This window comes from Rhineura floridana, chromosome 3, assembly GCF_030035675.1.
Source record: "Rhineura floridana isolate rRhiFlo1 chromosome 3, rRhiFlo1.hap2, whole genome shotgun sequence".
Classification (NCBI taxonomy): Eukaryota; Metazoa; Chordata; class Lepidosauria; order Squamata; family Rhineuridae; genus Rhineura; species Rhineura floridana.
Genome location: NC_084482.1, coordinates 42,045,573 through 42,061,563, shown reverse-complemented (window position 1 = coordinate 42,061,563; position 15,991 = coordinate 42,045,573). Strand labels below are relative to the sequence as shown.

The following is a 15,991-nucleotide window of genomic DNA, read 5'->3' as shown; positions in this document are numbered from 1 at the left end:
AACAATATTAATGGCCATAGTGGATTGAATTAATCGGTGATCTGTCCAGCAGTCATCGGCACTTGTGATGGCCCTAGTGAGGAGTACATCATGATGATCTCTGGCACGGATAATTACGTAATCCAGGAGATGCCAGTGCTTCGACCGAGGGTGCTTTCATGATGTTTTAAATTTATTTTTCTGGTGAAAGAGTGTGTTTGTAATAACAAGATTATGCTCTGCACATTTAGTCAGAAGTAGAATTCCATTAAGGTTGCCATTGCCAGCTCCTTCTTTCCCAATGGTTTCTGGCCATAAATCAATATCACGCCCAACTCTTGCATTGAAATAGCCCAGGAGGATAATTTTATTCTCTTTAGGTATCTCTGATAAGATGGTGTCCATCTGGGTATAAAAAATTTCCTTGATGTCTTCATCAGCATCTAATGTTGGTGCATAAGCACTTAGAATAGTTGCCTGCTGGTTTTTGGCAAGTTTTATTCGGAGAGTTGAGAGTCGTTCATTAATGCCAGTAGGAACTTCTGACAAGAGCTTCACAAGATCATTTTTAATATCAAAGCCTACTCCATGTATTCGTCGTTCTTGTTCAGGCAGTTCTTTCCAGAAGAAGGTGTAACCTCCTTTTTCTTCCTTCAATTGTCCCTCTCCTGCTCTTCGAGTTTCTTGGAGTGCTGCTATGTCAATATTAAAATGTCTCAACTCCCTCGCGATGATGGCAGTCCTGCATTCAGGACGTTCACTATCTGTATTGTCTAGGAATGTCCGTATATTCCATGTTCCAAAGTTCATTTGTCTTTTGCGACCACTAAGTGGTGACCCCACTGGACGCGGTGATCCAGTCAGGGAGAGAGATGAGGCAGACTATGTTTAAGGCACCTTTTCTAGCCCCCTCCCCATATGGGGTGAGCAGAGTGGATCCTGAGTAGGTCTGCTCAGTCATGGATATAGCTGCCGAACTACTCAACCGCCTCGGTCGTTGAGCTAGGACGACTGAGTCTGTATCCACCACCCATGTGCCGGTCCATGACTAGGGGCTTCTGGATTTCACAGTCCTGCCCCCGTTGCCATTCGCCGATCGCCATGGGGCTTTTGTTTTGTTTTGTTTTGGTTGGAAGATGCCTGTGCGTGAATTTGTTTTATGTGTGGAGATCGGTGCATGACGATCAACACACAATCTTGACAGAAAAAGGCTTTGATCCAATGGCATGGATACCACGACGATTGGAAGGCTTTTATCTGCTGCAGCCTTCATCCACCTTCACATCTGTTGTAACATACACGTTGTTATCCTCCGCCTGTTCTGCCGTTGAAGACATTCTTGGATCATTCTTTGTCTGGTTCCTCTCCCTTGACCTTACCACCGTGGATGACCCTGCTGGGAGTACATGACTCCCGACGGCATCGCTCACAGGGTCCATTGGGACACACAAGCCCACTCACCACTAGAAGGTGACGATCCAGCGAGGGGTCTTAGTTGAATACCGCCCATTTAAAGGATTAAGTTCCTGCTATTGGCTTTTCTCATTTTCACAAGTTCATAGAATAGAATGGAACTAGAAGTGCTGCAATTAGGAATTAGAACAGTAATTAATAAGACTTTTCTCCAAAAAAAATTAATCTCCCTCTTTCTCCAGTCTGTTTGTACAGTTTTCCAGCTAGTAATGCTGGATTGGGGCTAGTCCTAAGGTAGAGTTAAAGTTGGAAGTCATTCCCACAGATCTTCAGAACTGGTGTCTATACACAGACCAAGTATGAATTAGAAGTAAAGCCATGAACTACTGCATCTAAATCCAGTACTTTATTTATTGAGCCAAACTAGATTTAGACCTGTTGTCGATGTGGTTGGAATGTCTAATGTATTTCAGGTCTAATATTTGACCAAGAACTTCAGGAACCTAATTACACCTCTGTGGAAATAAATGTTTGAACCTTACATGGTATTTCACCAGATGGCAGCTGAATTGTATATTGAAACATGAAAAGAGGAGGTCAGAGGTGACCAGAGATGTTACTGGACACTTTTCCATACGTATCTCATGTCACAGAAAATGGGCGTGACTTATTTCCTGATCCTATGGCTTGGCTTACATTAGCACAGCTGAAGCGAAATCCTACTTGTTACTAGCAGGACAAAGCCCTTTCAATATGCCTTAATAGTCTATCCCATTTCTTAATAATTGTGTATAATATTCTAGCACAAACATTTTTCCAACATGTAGTCATTTTCCCCCCTACAGTTGTCTTTTGTTTTCATTTTTGGCAGGATCCTAAATACTTCAAATCAGAGAAGACTGGGAGAGGCCTATTAAAAGAAGGCTGGAGAGATACTCAAGAGCCCATCATGTGTTCCTACAAACTGGTGTCTGTGAAATTTGAAGTATGGGGACTTCAAACTCGAGTAGAGCAGTTTGTTCACAAGGTGACTATAGGGCAGGGTCCCTCGCTTTTTATCATCCTATCCTGAACATGAATGTGAACAGAAACAGCAGTGTGCATAAGCAAGAGGTTGATGTGTGAATCTGGTTTCAGTGTTTCCAATTACATACTCTGCCCATATATTTAGCCAGGTTTTTAATGTGTAAACCATCACAGAATTTGAAACAGTTTGCATGTCATCAGTTGAAACCAATTTAGTTGATACAAGAAGAACCTCACACACCCTCACAGGAGAACTGATGAAAATTAGCAGCACAAGCAAACACAGGGCAGGAAATAATTTGTCAGTTTATTCTAAAGAATATAACATATTGCTGCATACAGTCAGCAAGGTGAAATTACTAGAATGTTGGGCCTGGATCAGGGAGACCCCAAGTGCAAATCTCTGTTCAGCCATTAAACATACTGAGTGGCATTGGGCAAGTCATTATCTCTCAGCATGCTGTAGTGAACATGAAATGGGATCACCCCAGCCTGAGTTCCTTGGAGAAAGCGGGATACAAATATGATTGTTTATTATTTCTCCCATAATATTAATATTGTGAAGCATGAATGTAAATAATTCTCAGGCTTCTTTTTATGCACTGGGATTGGAGGCTTTAGTTACTGCCATCCAGATGTTAAGTCATAAGAACACAAGAAGAGTTCTCCTGGATCAGACTACAGTTCAGCATCCTGTTTCCTGTAATGACCAACCAGATGCGTATGGGAAGCCCACAAGTAGGACGTGAGGCGATAGCCTTTTCCCACTGTTGTTCCCCAGCACCTAATATTCAGAGTCATATCCAATCCTTTGGTTCAACTTACCCTTGTTCGGGCAGTACTCACACGCAGCAGCATGGGCAGCACATGCAGTACTTCTTTGCCCTTCGCTCACTCTCTCTGCCCTTGCCAAAGATAGCTGAGTGCTATTGTTGCTGCAGCTGCCCACAGTCATTTGTTGTTGCACTGTACCCTACTTATGCAGGGGAGGCGGGGAGCAGAGCTGGCATTGTCAAGCCAGCTCAATCCCGGCAAAAGGCTACACCCTTGGCACCACAGCACTCTTTCAGCCCAGATGCGGAGGGAGGGCAGGCAGGCAGTCCCAGCCTAATCACCGCCAGCAGCTGTATGCGCTGCAGTTTATTTATTTTATTTATTGCACTTGTATACCGCCCCATAGCCGAAGCTCTCTGGCTGGTTTACAGCAATCAAAAACATTAAAATAAATATACAATTTAAAACACATATTTTAAAAACAATTTAAAACACAATTTTAAAATTTAAAACAATATAAAAACAATTTAAAACACATACTAAAATGCCTGGGAGAAGAGGAAAGTCTTGACCTGGTGCCGAAAAGATAACAGTGTTGGCACCAGGCGCACCTCGTCAGGAAGGTCATTCCATAATTTGGGGGCCACCACTGAGAAGGCCCTCTCCCTTGTTGCCACCCTCCGAGCTTCCCTTGGAGTAGGCACCTGGAGGAGGGCCTTTGATCTAGAGTGTAGTGTACGGGTGGGTCCGCACTGAGAATGGCTTAGTGAGCACATGAGAGAGGAAGGACAATCCCAGCCCCACCACTGGCAGCTTAATGCTCTGATTGGCCAGCAGGGAGCAGGGTTGCAGCTGGGAGCAGTTCAGCTAGCATCTAAGAGGGGACAGCTGTGAGGCAGCCCCAGCGTAGCCTACTGAGCACAACCATGTTGCCATCAACAGCTGCATGTTCAGTGGGGCTGCAGCTGAGAGTGGCTCCATCAGCATGTGCGGGAGGGGCAGGTGTGCTTACTTTATCTAATAACAGGTCCGGCGCTGTGCATGGGACAGATAGCATTTCAGACGAAATTACCTTGAATGACCTGGTTTTCAACTTCCTACCTAATAATCAGAACCACATTTCTTCGTGTCTTTCGTGCCACTCTCACTTACTCTTCTCCAGCACCATCAGTCAGCCAGTCTAAGAAGCTTACGCATAAAGTATATAACTGTCAGACATTCTTTTCTGTCTGAGAGGGAAAAACCCTTGAACTATGTATATTCTTGCTCATCTGGGGCTGGTTATAATGTATGTGCTCAAAATTCTGCACATTTTTGTTTATCTTTGGTTCAAGGTCTAAAACAGGCAAAGAAGAACAAAGTCGGACATGCGATGAGGAATCTATGAGAGTAATATTAGAAAGTGAATGTTGCTCATTTTCATTGCAAGCATGTTTCCTCCTTTTGATGCTTGGTATCCTGGTGCATGCTCAAAGTGTCCAGATAATAAATTCACAGTTGTGAGGAATAGTTCTTCATCATTTCAAAGACCTTGGAATTCGCTCCCATCATCTTTGAATTAATCCCATATTCCTTATAAAGTTTCTGACATGCTTTTTGAAGAGAGTTTTCTGCAATGAATTGTGGCTATACTAGAAGTGTTATTTTTCCCTCCCCTGACTAAAAAACCCCCAGAAAGAATTAAACACAGAAATAACTCCACACCAAAAATTATGTGGCTTTCCTTTTTAAACAGAAATATGTACCTTTAAAAACAGATTTTAATACAGCTCTGACTAGTAGCCAACTGATTTGGTTAAAAGTTTATTTTTCCAGGGATGTCAAATCATCAAGATTTGATCCAGGCATACCTTATGTGGGGGGTGGGGGTTTGCTGACCATTTCAAATTCCAAGACATTCCTGGGAGTCAGAGAGAGAGAAAAATATGCATGTTGTGGGTTTGTTAATCATGTAGCAAAGAGTGGCATGATGCCATGTCCCCAGTTCTATCTACTTTCACACAAGGCCAGAAACATTCCCCACCGCCTAACAACACAGAGACAATCTGCACTTTCAAACTGCACATAATATGCTGGCTTTGCCTGTCGTTTCCCTCTTGGGTTATACAGTCAATTAGCACATGAGAACTAGGAAGGTAGGCTGGTACAAAGTATGCTGGCACAAGTCATTATGGACAATTCTAGCCACAGGCCACATCTTTAGCGTTCCTTTACAAATTCCAGACATGAAATCCCATGCATGCTCAGAAAAAGGTCAGTTCTTATGATTAGAATCAAGGTGGTGCGTAGTAGTAATAACAAATAGCAGCAGTAGTATACCACTCTTTCTCCCAGGAACTCGGTAGGGTACAATGATTCTCCGCCCACCCATTTTATCTCCTCTGTGAGGTAGGTTAGGCTGAGAGATGGTGACTGGGCCCAGCTACCCCAGTGAGCTTTGTGGCTGAGTAGAGTTTTGACCCTGAACCTCCCTAGTTTCTAAACTGACCTTCTTTCCCAAGATTAGCCAACGTGGAGCTCTCCAGATGTTGTTGGATTCCACCTTCCATCACCTCCAGCCAGCATGACAAACGGTCAGGGATAATGAGAGCGGTAGTCCGATAGTTTCTGGAAGGAATCATGCTCTAACCTCTCCATCACAATGGGTCTTCATTTCTGCCCCAAGCTATGTGTGCATGCTTTTTGCACCTTGAGCACAGAACTCAAACCTGATTTTGAATCCCTTCTTTCAGTGGCATTGTTATTCTTTGCATGACTAGCAGGATCAAAACTTTATACTTACACATTTCCCAAAACATAAAGGCACTGAGAGGACGTTTTTCAAAAGAAAATATGTTTGGAGCATTATTACAATGACAAAACAATTTGCAAAGTACAACATCATTCTGTCCTGTGTTCACTGCAGTCTGTGCTGTTTCTGTTCCACTACAGTTTTTCTTTCCCTGAAACCTGCTTTATTCATCTCGCTATCGGTCTCGCTTTCCATTGTAGTTGAAACATATGTTAATCATTACGCAACTATTTTAATTAATGAAACAAAGAATGTTGAAACAACATGGCTATAGTTATTCACGAAACACTTGTATACCATTGTGGTACATACAGTGATTTCGTGTAGGCAGTGGACTTTTATGACTTCCCTTATCAGTATAGGGTAAGATGCACGCGTTTCAGTATCCTTCATTTTGTACAATTTTTCTAATATTAAAAATATTTTAAAAATTGGCTTCTATCCAAAGTACTGTTAAGTCCCTTGTTCTGTTAGTGCAAGAATTTAGCCTTGTACAGCGGAATGTTCTCCTCTCCCCCCACCTCCTGAATCTGTGCCCCCAGCCCTCTGGAGCAGATTTGGAGAGGGTGTGGAACATGCGTGGGGGGAGGAGAGGGGAAAATGTCCACTGTGCAAGCATAAACCTTTGTGCTAATACAACAAGGACACTGGATACATACCGCCCTTGGTAAAGTTTTGGTTAAACGTAAATAAAACAAATAGGTAATGAATCATGTTTAACTGCAGAGACCCTCCCAACTTTGTATGATAAAAGGGGAAACTAGTTTCCAAATAAGCATTCTTTGCCATTTCTCATTTTGTGGTTTCTTGATGGGATTATTTTTTTACAGATAGAAAAGTTCAGCAAATCATCTCTCTAAGGCACAAGCTGTTCTGTTTCTCTAAGATACAAGCTGTTGTGTTTTCCTTTTCCCCAGGAGATGCCTAACACTTAGGATAGGGCATAATTTTTGAAGGGCATTGGCCTTTCATATGTGGAACAGACACATTTTTAAAATGAAAGCCATGTGAATTTTATTAGTCCAGTTGCTGAAGATCTAGGTATGCCTTGCATCTCTTTCCATCTGTGTCATCATCATCATTCTGACTGGTGTTTTTGCTACCTAGCCCAATTTTTGTTGGACTGTTTTGTATGTGCCCCTCCCAACAAACAGACATTACATTAGCAGTGACTTAATCTGTTTTTCTTCAGAAAACCCTACTTTTAAAATGTGCCATTATATTTATAGATTGGTATGGTCACCATTCAGATGGTGTTAGGTCTCTTGTTTGTTTGTTATCATCTATGGAGTGGTGTTCAACTAATGTGTCTTGTCAGCACAAGGATTTCCACTTGTGCAATGGGACTTCCCCCTCCTTCCCTTCTGTATGCCCCACACTGCCCCCAAATCTGCTCCAGAACATTGGGAGAACCCCAAGAGCAGATTTAAGGGACAGGAGAGGAGAGGAGAGGAGAGGGGAAGTCTCATTGTGCAAGCAGAAATCTTTGCACTGACAGTGTCGTGACTTAGCACCACGTTGGATACAACCCATTAATCACTTCCCATCAAATATCTCAAAGCAATATCACAGTGAAAACACTGAGAATGAAAACAAGTCCATGTATAAAAATAATCCCACTGATACAGGCATTTCCATATTTAAAAACAATTAAAAACAATGTCATATGTAAAAACAATTTCAATCCAACAGTGATAAAGTCTTGGGAGAAAGATTTCAACTTAAAAGGGTGTTGAAAAAGGAAAGTCTTCAATAAGCGCCAAAAAGGCAACAGATATGCCACCTGTCTGATGTGTAATAGGAGGGAATTCCAAAGAGTAGGTTCCACCACATTAAAGGCTTGATTCCTACATCATACAGAGCAGACCTCCTGATAAGATATCTGCAGGAGACCTTATCCTGCAGAGCACAGTGATCAATTGAATATATAAAGGGTGAAATGATCTTTTTGGTATCCTGGTCCTAAGCTGAATAGGACTTTATACACCAGAACCAGCACCTTGAACTTAGCTTAGCAGATAACTGGCAGCCAGTGCAACTTTCTCAGCAGTATCATAACATGGTGGGCACCCTGTATACCTCTAGGGTGTTGTTGGACGCTCAGTGCATCTACCTCTGTCAGCATTGTCAAAAGGATGCAGTATCTGGAGAGCCCAGTGGTGTTCCCCACCTCTAATCTAGTGTATACATCTTGCAGGATGTTATTCCTGATGATTATTATGCTTTTTTGTCAGAGATGTCTTTAATCCTCGTTCCAATTTACAGGTGGTCAAAGATGTATTGCTGATTGGCCACCGACAGGCTTTTGCATGGGTGGATGAGTGGTATGGTAAGTCATGTTTTCAAAATATCACAGACACAAGAAATATCTAAGGCCATATTCACTGCATAGCATGCTTATTTGTCCTCCAGTAGCCTTCATTAAGACAGTATCAAAGAGGGCCGATTTTACATTTCTTTCAGTATAATCAATGAAGTAAGTTTCACTGAGTTCAGTGGGGCTTATTCCCAGGTAAGTGAATATAGGTAAGTGGATATAGGCCTTACTGTCCTTCAAAATATACCGAGCTCACTCATAATGTATCCTTCATAGCCAAAGCTGCAGAGGGAATTTTAGAATGAAATCAGGGTATCTCCTTGATGCATTTTCAATATTTAAAGAGTATGGTTCTAATCCAAACACTCCAGTGGACTTTTATTTGTATCTGAGAATCTATACAAAATTGAGAGTTGTGGTTACAGTCTTGCAGTAATGTGTATGAATGTCCCCACATCTCATTATCGAACCTCTCTTTAACCTCATGTTATTTTAAACTAGGGCTGTTTTGAAGTAGCACTGAGTCACAATTTAAGGATTGGTAGCAAGCCACAGAACTGTGGAAATTAAGCCAGAGTCTGAATTGGTTAAATTTTTTATTAGAGTACACCTCAACCAATGGTTACATGTAATGGTGAACCAGGACAGGACACAACAAATATTTGCACATTATTAGGATGCACATGATATTAATAATAATAATAATAAACTTTAATTTATAGGCCGCCTATCTAGCCAGTGGCCACTCTAGGCGGCGTACAATAAAAACATGATAAAATACAATAAACAATATAGCCTGTACAGTACAATGCAAAAATTACAGTATTTAGTAGATTGTTCAATTGAACTAGTTCACCTTGGAAGTCTCAAAGGTCGTAAAGGCCTGATGGAAAAGCCAAGTTTTCAGGCCCCGGCGAAATATATCTAGGGAAGGGGCATGTCGGAGATCCATTGGGAGGGAGTTCCAAATCGTGGGGGCTGCCACAGAAAAAGCCCTCTCTCGAGTCCTCACCAACCTAGCCACTTTAGTCGGTGGGACCGAGAGAAGGCCCTGAGTGGCAGATCTTGTAGGGCGGCACACTTTATGATGTTGGAGGCGCTCCTTCAGGTATACTGGGCCGATATTCAACCTGGTAGGCTCCTACAAACTTCAGACCATAGTTCTATGTTATGTCAACACTAGTCCATAATTTTAACTTCAGTATTGTTTAAAAACCATGAATAGATAAGCAAACAGAGGCATGCTAACATAATGAGAACATGTTTAAAACTCATTTAACTAAGACACAGTTTAAATCCCGCTTATTCTAATACAGCAGCATACAACCCCTAAGCCATGATATGTTAGGCAATAGTGGTAAGAATCGGTACTGTAAATATTACAGTTTTTTTTTTGTTAACATTTTCTTATTGTACAATAAATTTGCACATCTTTTTATTTTAAAAGTCAGTAAAATTGTCTGTCATAATAAATATCTATAAATCAGTTGTAGCCTTTTCCAAAAGGCATTATGATACCAATGCAGTTTTATTTACTTGGTTTATAACTGACTGTAAATTTAAGAATATATCAAAGAACTTTCTTCTAAAATGAACGTAATTAGTTTCAGAAGTTTAAGAAAACATTAAAGTACAATCAGCAAAGGATCAAGTAAATATAGGTTCCTCTTCTCACTGTGTCTTGCAATTTAAGGACAGTAATCGGAAAAGAACAGTCTTGTTGAAGGGTGAATCTGAAACTATGTAAGGTTGTGGGAGTTTGCATCCAAATAGCAGCAACCCAGCCTGTCTGCTTATTTGGGAGAATGAATGGCAAAAGGCAGAAGATGATATAGGTGAATGTGTGGATAACACCCATTTCAGTTACTAGACCAGCTTAGGTGCCCGGAATATTGAAGAGTGCCACAACCCACTCATCCCTTTAGCCTGAGTCTCTGCCCAAAGCAAATGTGCCAGCATATAATAAGCACACATTAGCCACCCCAGAAGTTCTTTGTGAAAGCAGCCCCTGCTCCCAAAAGAGAGCACAAACCAGATGGATGATCTGGTAAATAATTCCTTCATAGTCCCTTCTCAGTACAAAGGTGTCTGCATTAAGAAGCAGTCTTTTCCCTCGTCTCCCCTTATTATTATTATTATTATTATTATTATTATACCCGCCTTATGGCCCAAAGGCCCTCAAGGCGGCTTACAAAAAAACACAAACATAATACATCAATAAAACATAATACATCAATCAAATAATACAGTTCTCAAAATTACCGTATATTCCGGCATATAAGACGACTTTTTAACCCAGGAAAATCTTCTCAAAAGTTGGGGGTCCAGTCATCTTATACGCCGGAATATACGGTATTTCTCCTGCTCGCAGCCTGGCCCGGCGTCCCCTCCCCTGAGGGGAATCCCCATTGCTCCTCCATCCCCGCCATCTCCGCCTCCTCCACCGCGGCGAAGGCGGCGCCCTGCGCGGCCTCCTCCGCCTCCTCCTCCGTCGCAAAATGGCGGCCGGGGTGGGGAGCAGCAGCAGCAGCAGCCTCCCCACGTCCTTCTCCTCTGTGGCGGCCTCGCCTGCACCGCCTCCCGCCGCTGCTGCTGCTCCTCCGCCCGCGGCTGCTCAGGCGAGCGACAGGGCCGCGGCGGCGGCGGCGGCTGCTCCTCCTCGGGTGGCCAACGGTGGGCCGCTTTCGTTGCTCTCACCGCCGCAGGCCACGCTGGCGCCTCCGCTGATGCACAACCACCGGGCGGCGGCAGCAGCAGCAGCAGCGGGAGGCGGCAGAGGCGGGAACCCGCTGCCAACAGCTGCCCCTGCGGCCTCCTCCTCGGCGCCCTCCGCCGCCGCCTCCAGCCCGCTGGCGCCGCGGGAGCTGGCCTACAACTGGCAGGCGACGAAGCCGATGGTGCAGGAGCGCTTCGCCTTCCTCTTCAACAACGAGGTGCTCAGCGACGTCCACTTCTTGGTGGGCAAAGGCCACGCCGGGGCGCAGCGCATCCCCGCCCACAGGTCGGTGCGGGCTATGGGGCGAGGGGGCGCTGGCCACGCAGGGAAGAAAGGGGAGAGGGACGCTGGCTTTTTAAACAGGGATCAGGGTAAAAAGTTGGGGGTCGTCTTATATGCCCAGTCGTCTTATACGCCGGAATATACGGTAAATAACAATTCTCAAAATTAAATAACAAATAACATTTACAGTAACTAACTATAAAATAAGGTGATTCCCGCATCATAACGTAACAGTCAGCAAAAAAATAAAAATAAAAACAAAACATAACAAAGCAGTAAAAACAAAGAATCTTCCATGGCCTTCTTCTCCAAGGTAACCTCAAGGCCTCCAAGTGCGACGCCGCACTCAGCGTTGCACTTTGCGCGATGCCGAGGCGCTGCCTCAGGCAGCCCCTCTCCTTTATATACCTGGAGCAGAGAAAAAGCAGGATGGCAGAGTTGTGGAGTAAGTGGAGTAAGCAGCCACAGCTGCAGCAGCATACAGAGTCTCTCAAACACAGCATCCTTCCACACACACCACTCTCTGGTCTGACGCTGTTCAGCAATATCAGTCAAGGAAGCAAGGCAACTAAAGGAGTGGCATGGAGTGGTTGAAAATGTCCCCATTCTTTAATAAGCTGGCTACAGCCCACCTTGCTACTAACCTGTTAGGCTCATCTTTCCCTTGCCGCTAGTGCCAGGCACAATCAGTTTCCATCTGAATGCAGAAACAAGCCTTTCCTATATGCTTGGCACTTGCATTTAGGAAAGCTCTATATAGACCACACAACATGTGGCAATACATTTGCCTGTTCTGCTGTAAATATGTGTGCTAGGAAGCCTTGATCAGTGATGGCTTACCACTATATGCACTTCCAGTGACACATGTTGCAACGTCTGAGATTGGGGAGGGGGGAGAGAGACTTGTAACACCTTTACTGCCCCACCCCCCAGTGCCTGTAGGTGGAAGCTAGGAGAGACCTCAGCAGCAGTCCAGCAAGGAAAACATTGCCTGTGATGGATTTAACATCCATTTCCAGGCCAGGAGATATAGCTGCAGAGTGTCAGCTGAAACAACTGAGAATGAGGGGGTAGAAATTTCAAATACCCTTTGCCAGCTCTACTAACTCTCAACTGTTATATTGCATTTCAAATATATTGTAAGCTGCCTTCTAACTTCAATTAGAAGGCTGGGTTTAAATATTCTCAGAAAAACACATGGTCATACTTGGACTAGACCATCAATGGCCTTAAATTACTTGTCCATTGATTTTAATAGATCTACTCTGAATGTGGTTAATATTGGAAGCCACCCATGATGTGCAATTGTCACATGTTATTGTACATGTATAGTATACAGGTGATGTTTCCACGCAGAGGTGCTGCCCCTGCAGTTTTGTGTGAAGGTGCCCTAAGATGTTTATTTTCAGGTTTTCAGTTTCAGGAACCACTAGTAAGCCTACAGAATTTGGGTTAAAAACAAAAATGAGAAGTAGGTTACAGAAAGATAAATATCAAAATAGGATTATACAGCAGAAGAAATTATCCTCAAACTACCGCAAATACAGCAGGAGGAGGAAGAAAATCTAGAACGGGCTTGGACAATAAAAGAGCTTACATTTTTTAATCTTCAAAGCACAGTTCACACATTAATCATCCTAGCAGTCTGCATTTTACAGATGGAAAAGAGAAAGGGAATGATTGGGTGACTTGATAAAAGGAAGACCATCAGAACCAGGATTAGTACTGTCAGCCATCCTTAGGAAAATTAGAACAAAGATACAAAGATGTAGGGCTATTAGAACTGGTCCAGCCTTAACTGCCCATCCAATGCCTTGAATACATTCTCTCTAGGGGGAGCACCAAATCAAGTTAATTTTGCAGCTCCTTGATTCTTTTTAAACCAAAATCAGATCTGCCCTGTAAGGGGCTTTTGTCTGCCTGTTCTAACGGCTTTGTACACACATGATAGATTTTCAGACACTCGGTACAGTATTGCAGTCACTACGCACAGGAGGCACATTCAGTTTGCAGTTTTATGTAGTGCTTCATGCAGACGAAACCAGTCCCCCAGATGAAACACCAGAACTGCTGTGATAGAGGTTTACAATGTAGTTTGGCTGTTGTATACATCTGTTGGATAATGCTCATGTGTGTGAGAATCTGGAACAGTTTTCATAATGAAAAATAATTTAATACATGAAAGAATAAATTCTTATCCACATACACACTCATAGAATCCTTTTATATATAGTGCACAGTTACCCACTTCCCACAGCAATGTCTTACCATTTTTTGTGCATTTGGTCTCAAAGCATCCCCGCAAACAAACATTAACAGGCTTCCTTCCTCCCATCCCCAGTAGCTAGGCTTTCCATATCTTCATTATGCTTGTACTTTATATCAAACTACTGAAGCGAAACAGGATGCTAGTGACATCCTTGGCGTAAGGGGGAAGCTGCCCCACAAAGTAGGAATAATAGTAAAAATAATAATGAACAGCCATTGAGAATCAGGAGCACTACAATCTTCTGTAGCAAACCTGTGTCTGGACTGCGATTGCTGAATAATGGCAAATTATTTTAGATAATTGCTTGGTACTTTTTAATATTTTGCTACAGAAGTTAAATAAGGCAAGACTTCCTTTCAGGTATCTAAAAATTAATTGGTAATCTTCCCTCGTTGTTTGTTATACATTTACAGCTAGATATTTATTAAGTGTATATTAGTTGATGTTCAATGAACAAATGTATAACAACTCAGATTTGGTTTTCTTAAAAAAAATGTGAACTTAGTTGACCCAAGTGCTTTATCCCTATCATTGTACTACATCTAATCCCCAATCTTAAACTTATTTACTCAGAAGTATTTCCATTATTTCAGTGGGTTTTACTTCCAGGTAAATAAGCCTGGGTTTGCATCTTAATATGCAATTAGCTTTGCTATAAGAAAACAATATTTCGTTATTAACTGAAGTATTGCTAATGAAAAGCATGTACTTTGCTTGGCTAAAGTGCTTTTGATCATGCAGTTTCCTTTGCTTATAAGTTTCTTTGATCAATGCTTTAATGCTCCTACATTCTAGGCTGGGGGAAGCACAATAATATTAAAGTATGATAATCCATGACTCATGCCAGTGGTGATAGAAAGTATTGTTAGGACTACATTTACACTGTGGCAAGAAGATGATGTGATAAATGATAGCCATACTATGAAATATGCAAGAACAGCAACGGGCAGAAGGTAGATCTCTAGCTAATTTGCAATAGATCTGACACCCAATTCTTTAACAATAGCAACAACAAAATGACTTTTGTTACCTAAATCAGGCTGCTGAAATGAAGAAAGCTAACCAGGGGTGGACTCTTGTATGAAAGGCCTGCGGGGTCAGTTCAGTTCTGGTTCAGAAAATAAATTCCTAGACTCAGAATGTGCTCAGGAGCACTATTTATTTGGGTTTTTTAAAATTCTAACTGTATATCCTTTGCTACTTGCCATCACTGGTAGATCTTGGGCAGGGGGAGGGTTTCTAATAAAAAGCAAAGTAGATCTATCAAAACAAGTCTGTCCACCCTTGTTCTAGAATGTAAGAGAATGTGATCCTTTGAAGAGAATACATTGTCCCTTCACAGTGGAGCTCCTGCAGAGCTTTGAAATGCCCAAAGCGCGTGCATGCATGCACGCACGCACACACACACACACACAACGTTTGGTACGGATTTACCTTTCAAATTCTTTGAAACTTAATCTATTATTCACTGGTACTTTCTGCAGTCATCCCACAGACTGTTTGATTTACATAATCTTTCAAATGTGAGCTGTGTAGTGTTAAAACGATAAAGCTATATTGTTGTAAATCATAATGTGTCATTAAACGTAATAATGTGGAATCTTCTTGGAAAGTTCTTGACAAGGTAAGTACATTTTTGAGCTGTTCCTTAATCCTTCCTCTCTTTTCCAGGAAATCTTCTAAATTATTTTAGAAGATGTTTGTCTCTAGCAAAGCCTGCATCTCGCACCTTCTTACGGAGCTCACTTCACAAAAACATCCCAGCTTCCACGCATCTCTGTTCTGCAATTATTCCTTAACTCAACCTTCTTATACCTTCCTTGGCTGGTTTAACGTAACAAGCTTTATCAGTGATTCCTCATAAAGCTAGTCAGCTTCTGCTTTTTGGCTTTTGCTAGAAAGATATTTCTCCCTAGACTCTTCCCTTTTATTAAAATCTGGATTGAATTAATAGAAAAAATCCAACATCTTGAACTTTTTTCAGATATGACTATGGAGGATGTCCGAGACTATGAGAAAAATATGCATGAAAAAACCAACATTAAAGTTTGCAATCAACATTCATCTCCTGTGGATGAAATAGAGAGCCATGCCAAAGGAAGTGTATGTAGCCTCTTTAAAAATGTTGCCCACCCTCTGCTAGAGCAAAAACAGACAAATAAAAGTGTTGGGCTTTAGGTCAGATTGCATATGACAATGATTTGTGTGGGAGCAGGCTTCATCACTGCAAAGCATCACCCTGAATTCCTTTTGCGCGCCATTTTCTCAACGGAGATATGGAAGGGTCAACACAAGGCTCGGACTATGTGCAGACACATAAAATTTAAGGGGTGAGCCTGCTTCAGAAATGCTTCATGCATTTTTTCCCCCAGACGTGCAATCTTCTCTTCAAGATCGAACTCAGAGGAAACCCATGATTCCTGC

At 42.3% G+C, this 15,991-nt stretch overlaps 1 protein-coding gene across 1 annotated transcript in view; it reads left to right on the top strand.

Moving 5' to 3' along the window:
- The window catches only part of PITPNC1 (phosphatidylinositol transfer protein cytoplasmic 1), a 223,282-nt gene that overhangs the window by 195,419 nt on the left and 11,872 nt on the right, over nt 1-15,991 (top strand). The window contains exons 7-8 of the mRNA XM_061615570.1: nt 2,264-2,419; nt 8,249-8,312. Coding sequence (XP_061471554.1) covers nt 2,264-2,419; nt 8,249-8,312 — 220 coding nt within the window. The remainder of the gene's footprint in view (nt 1-2,263; nt 2,420-8,248; nt 8,313-15,991) is intronic.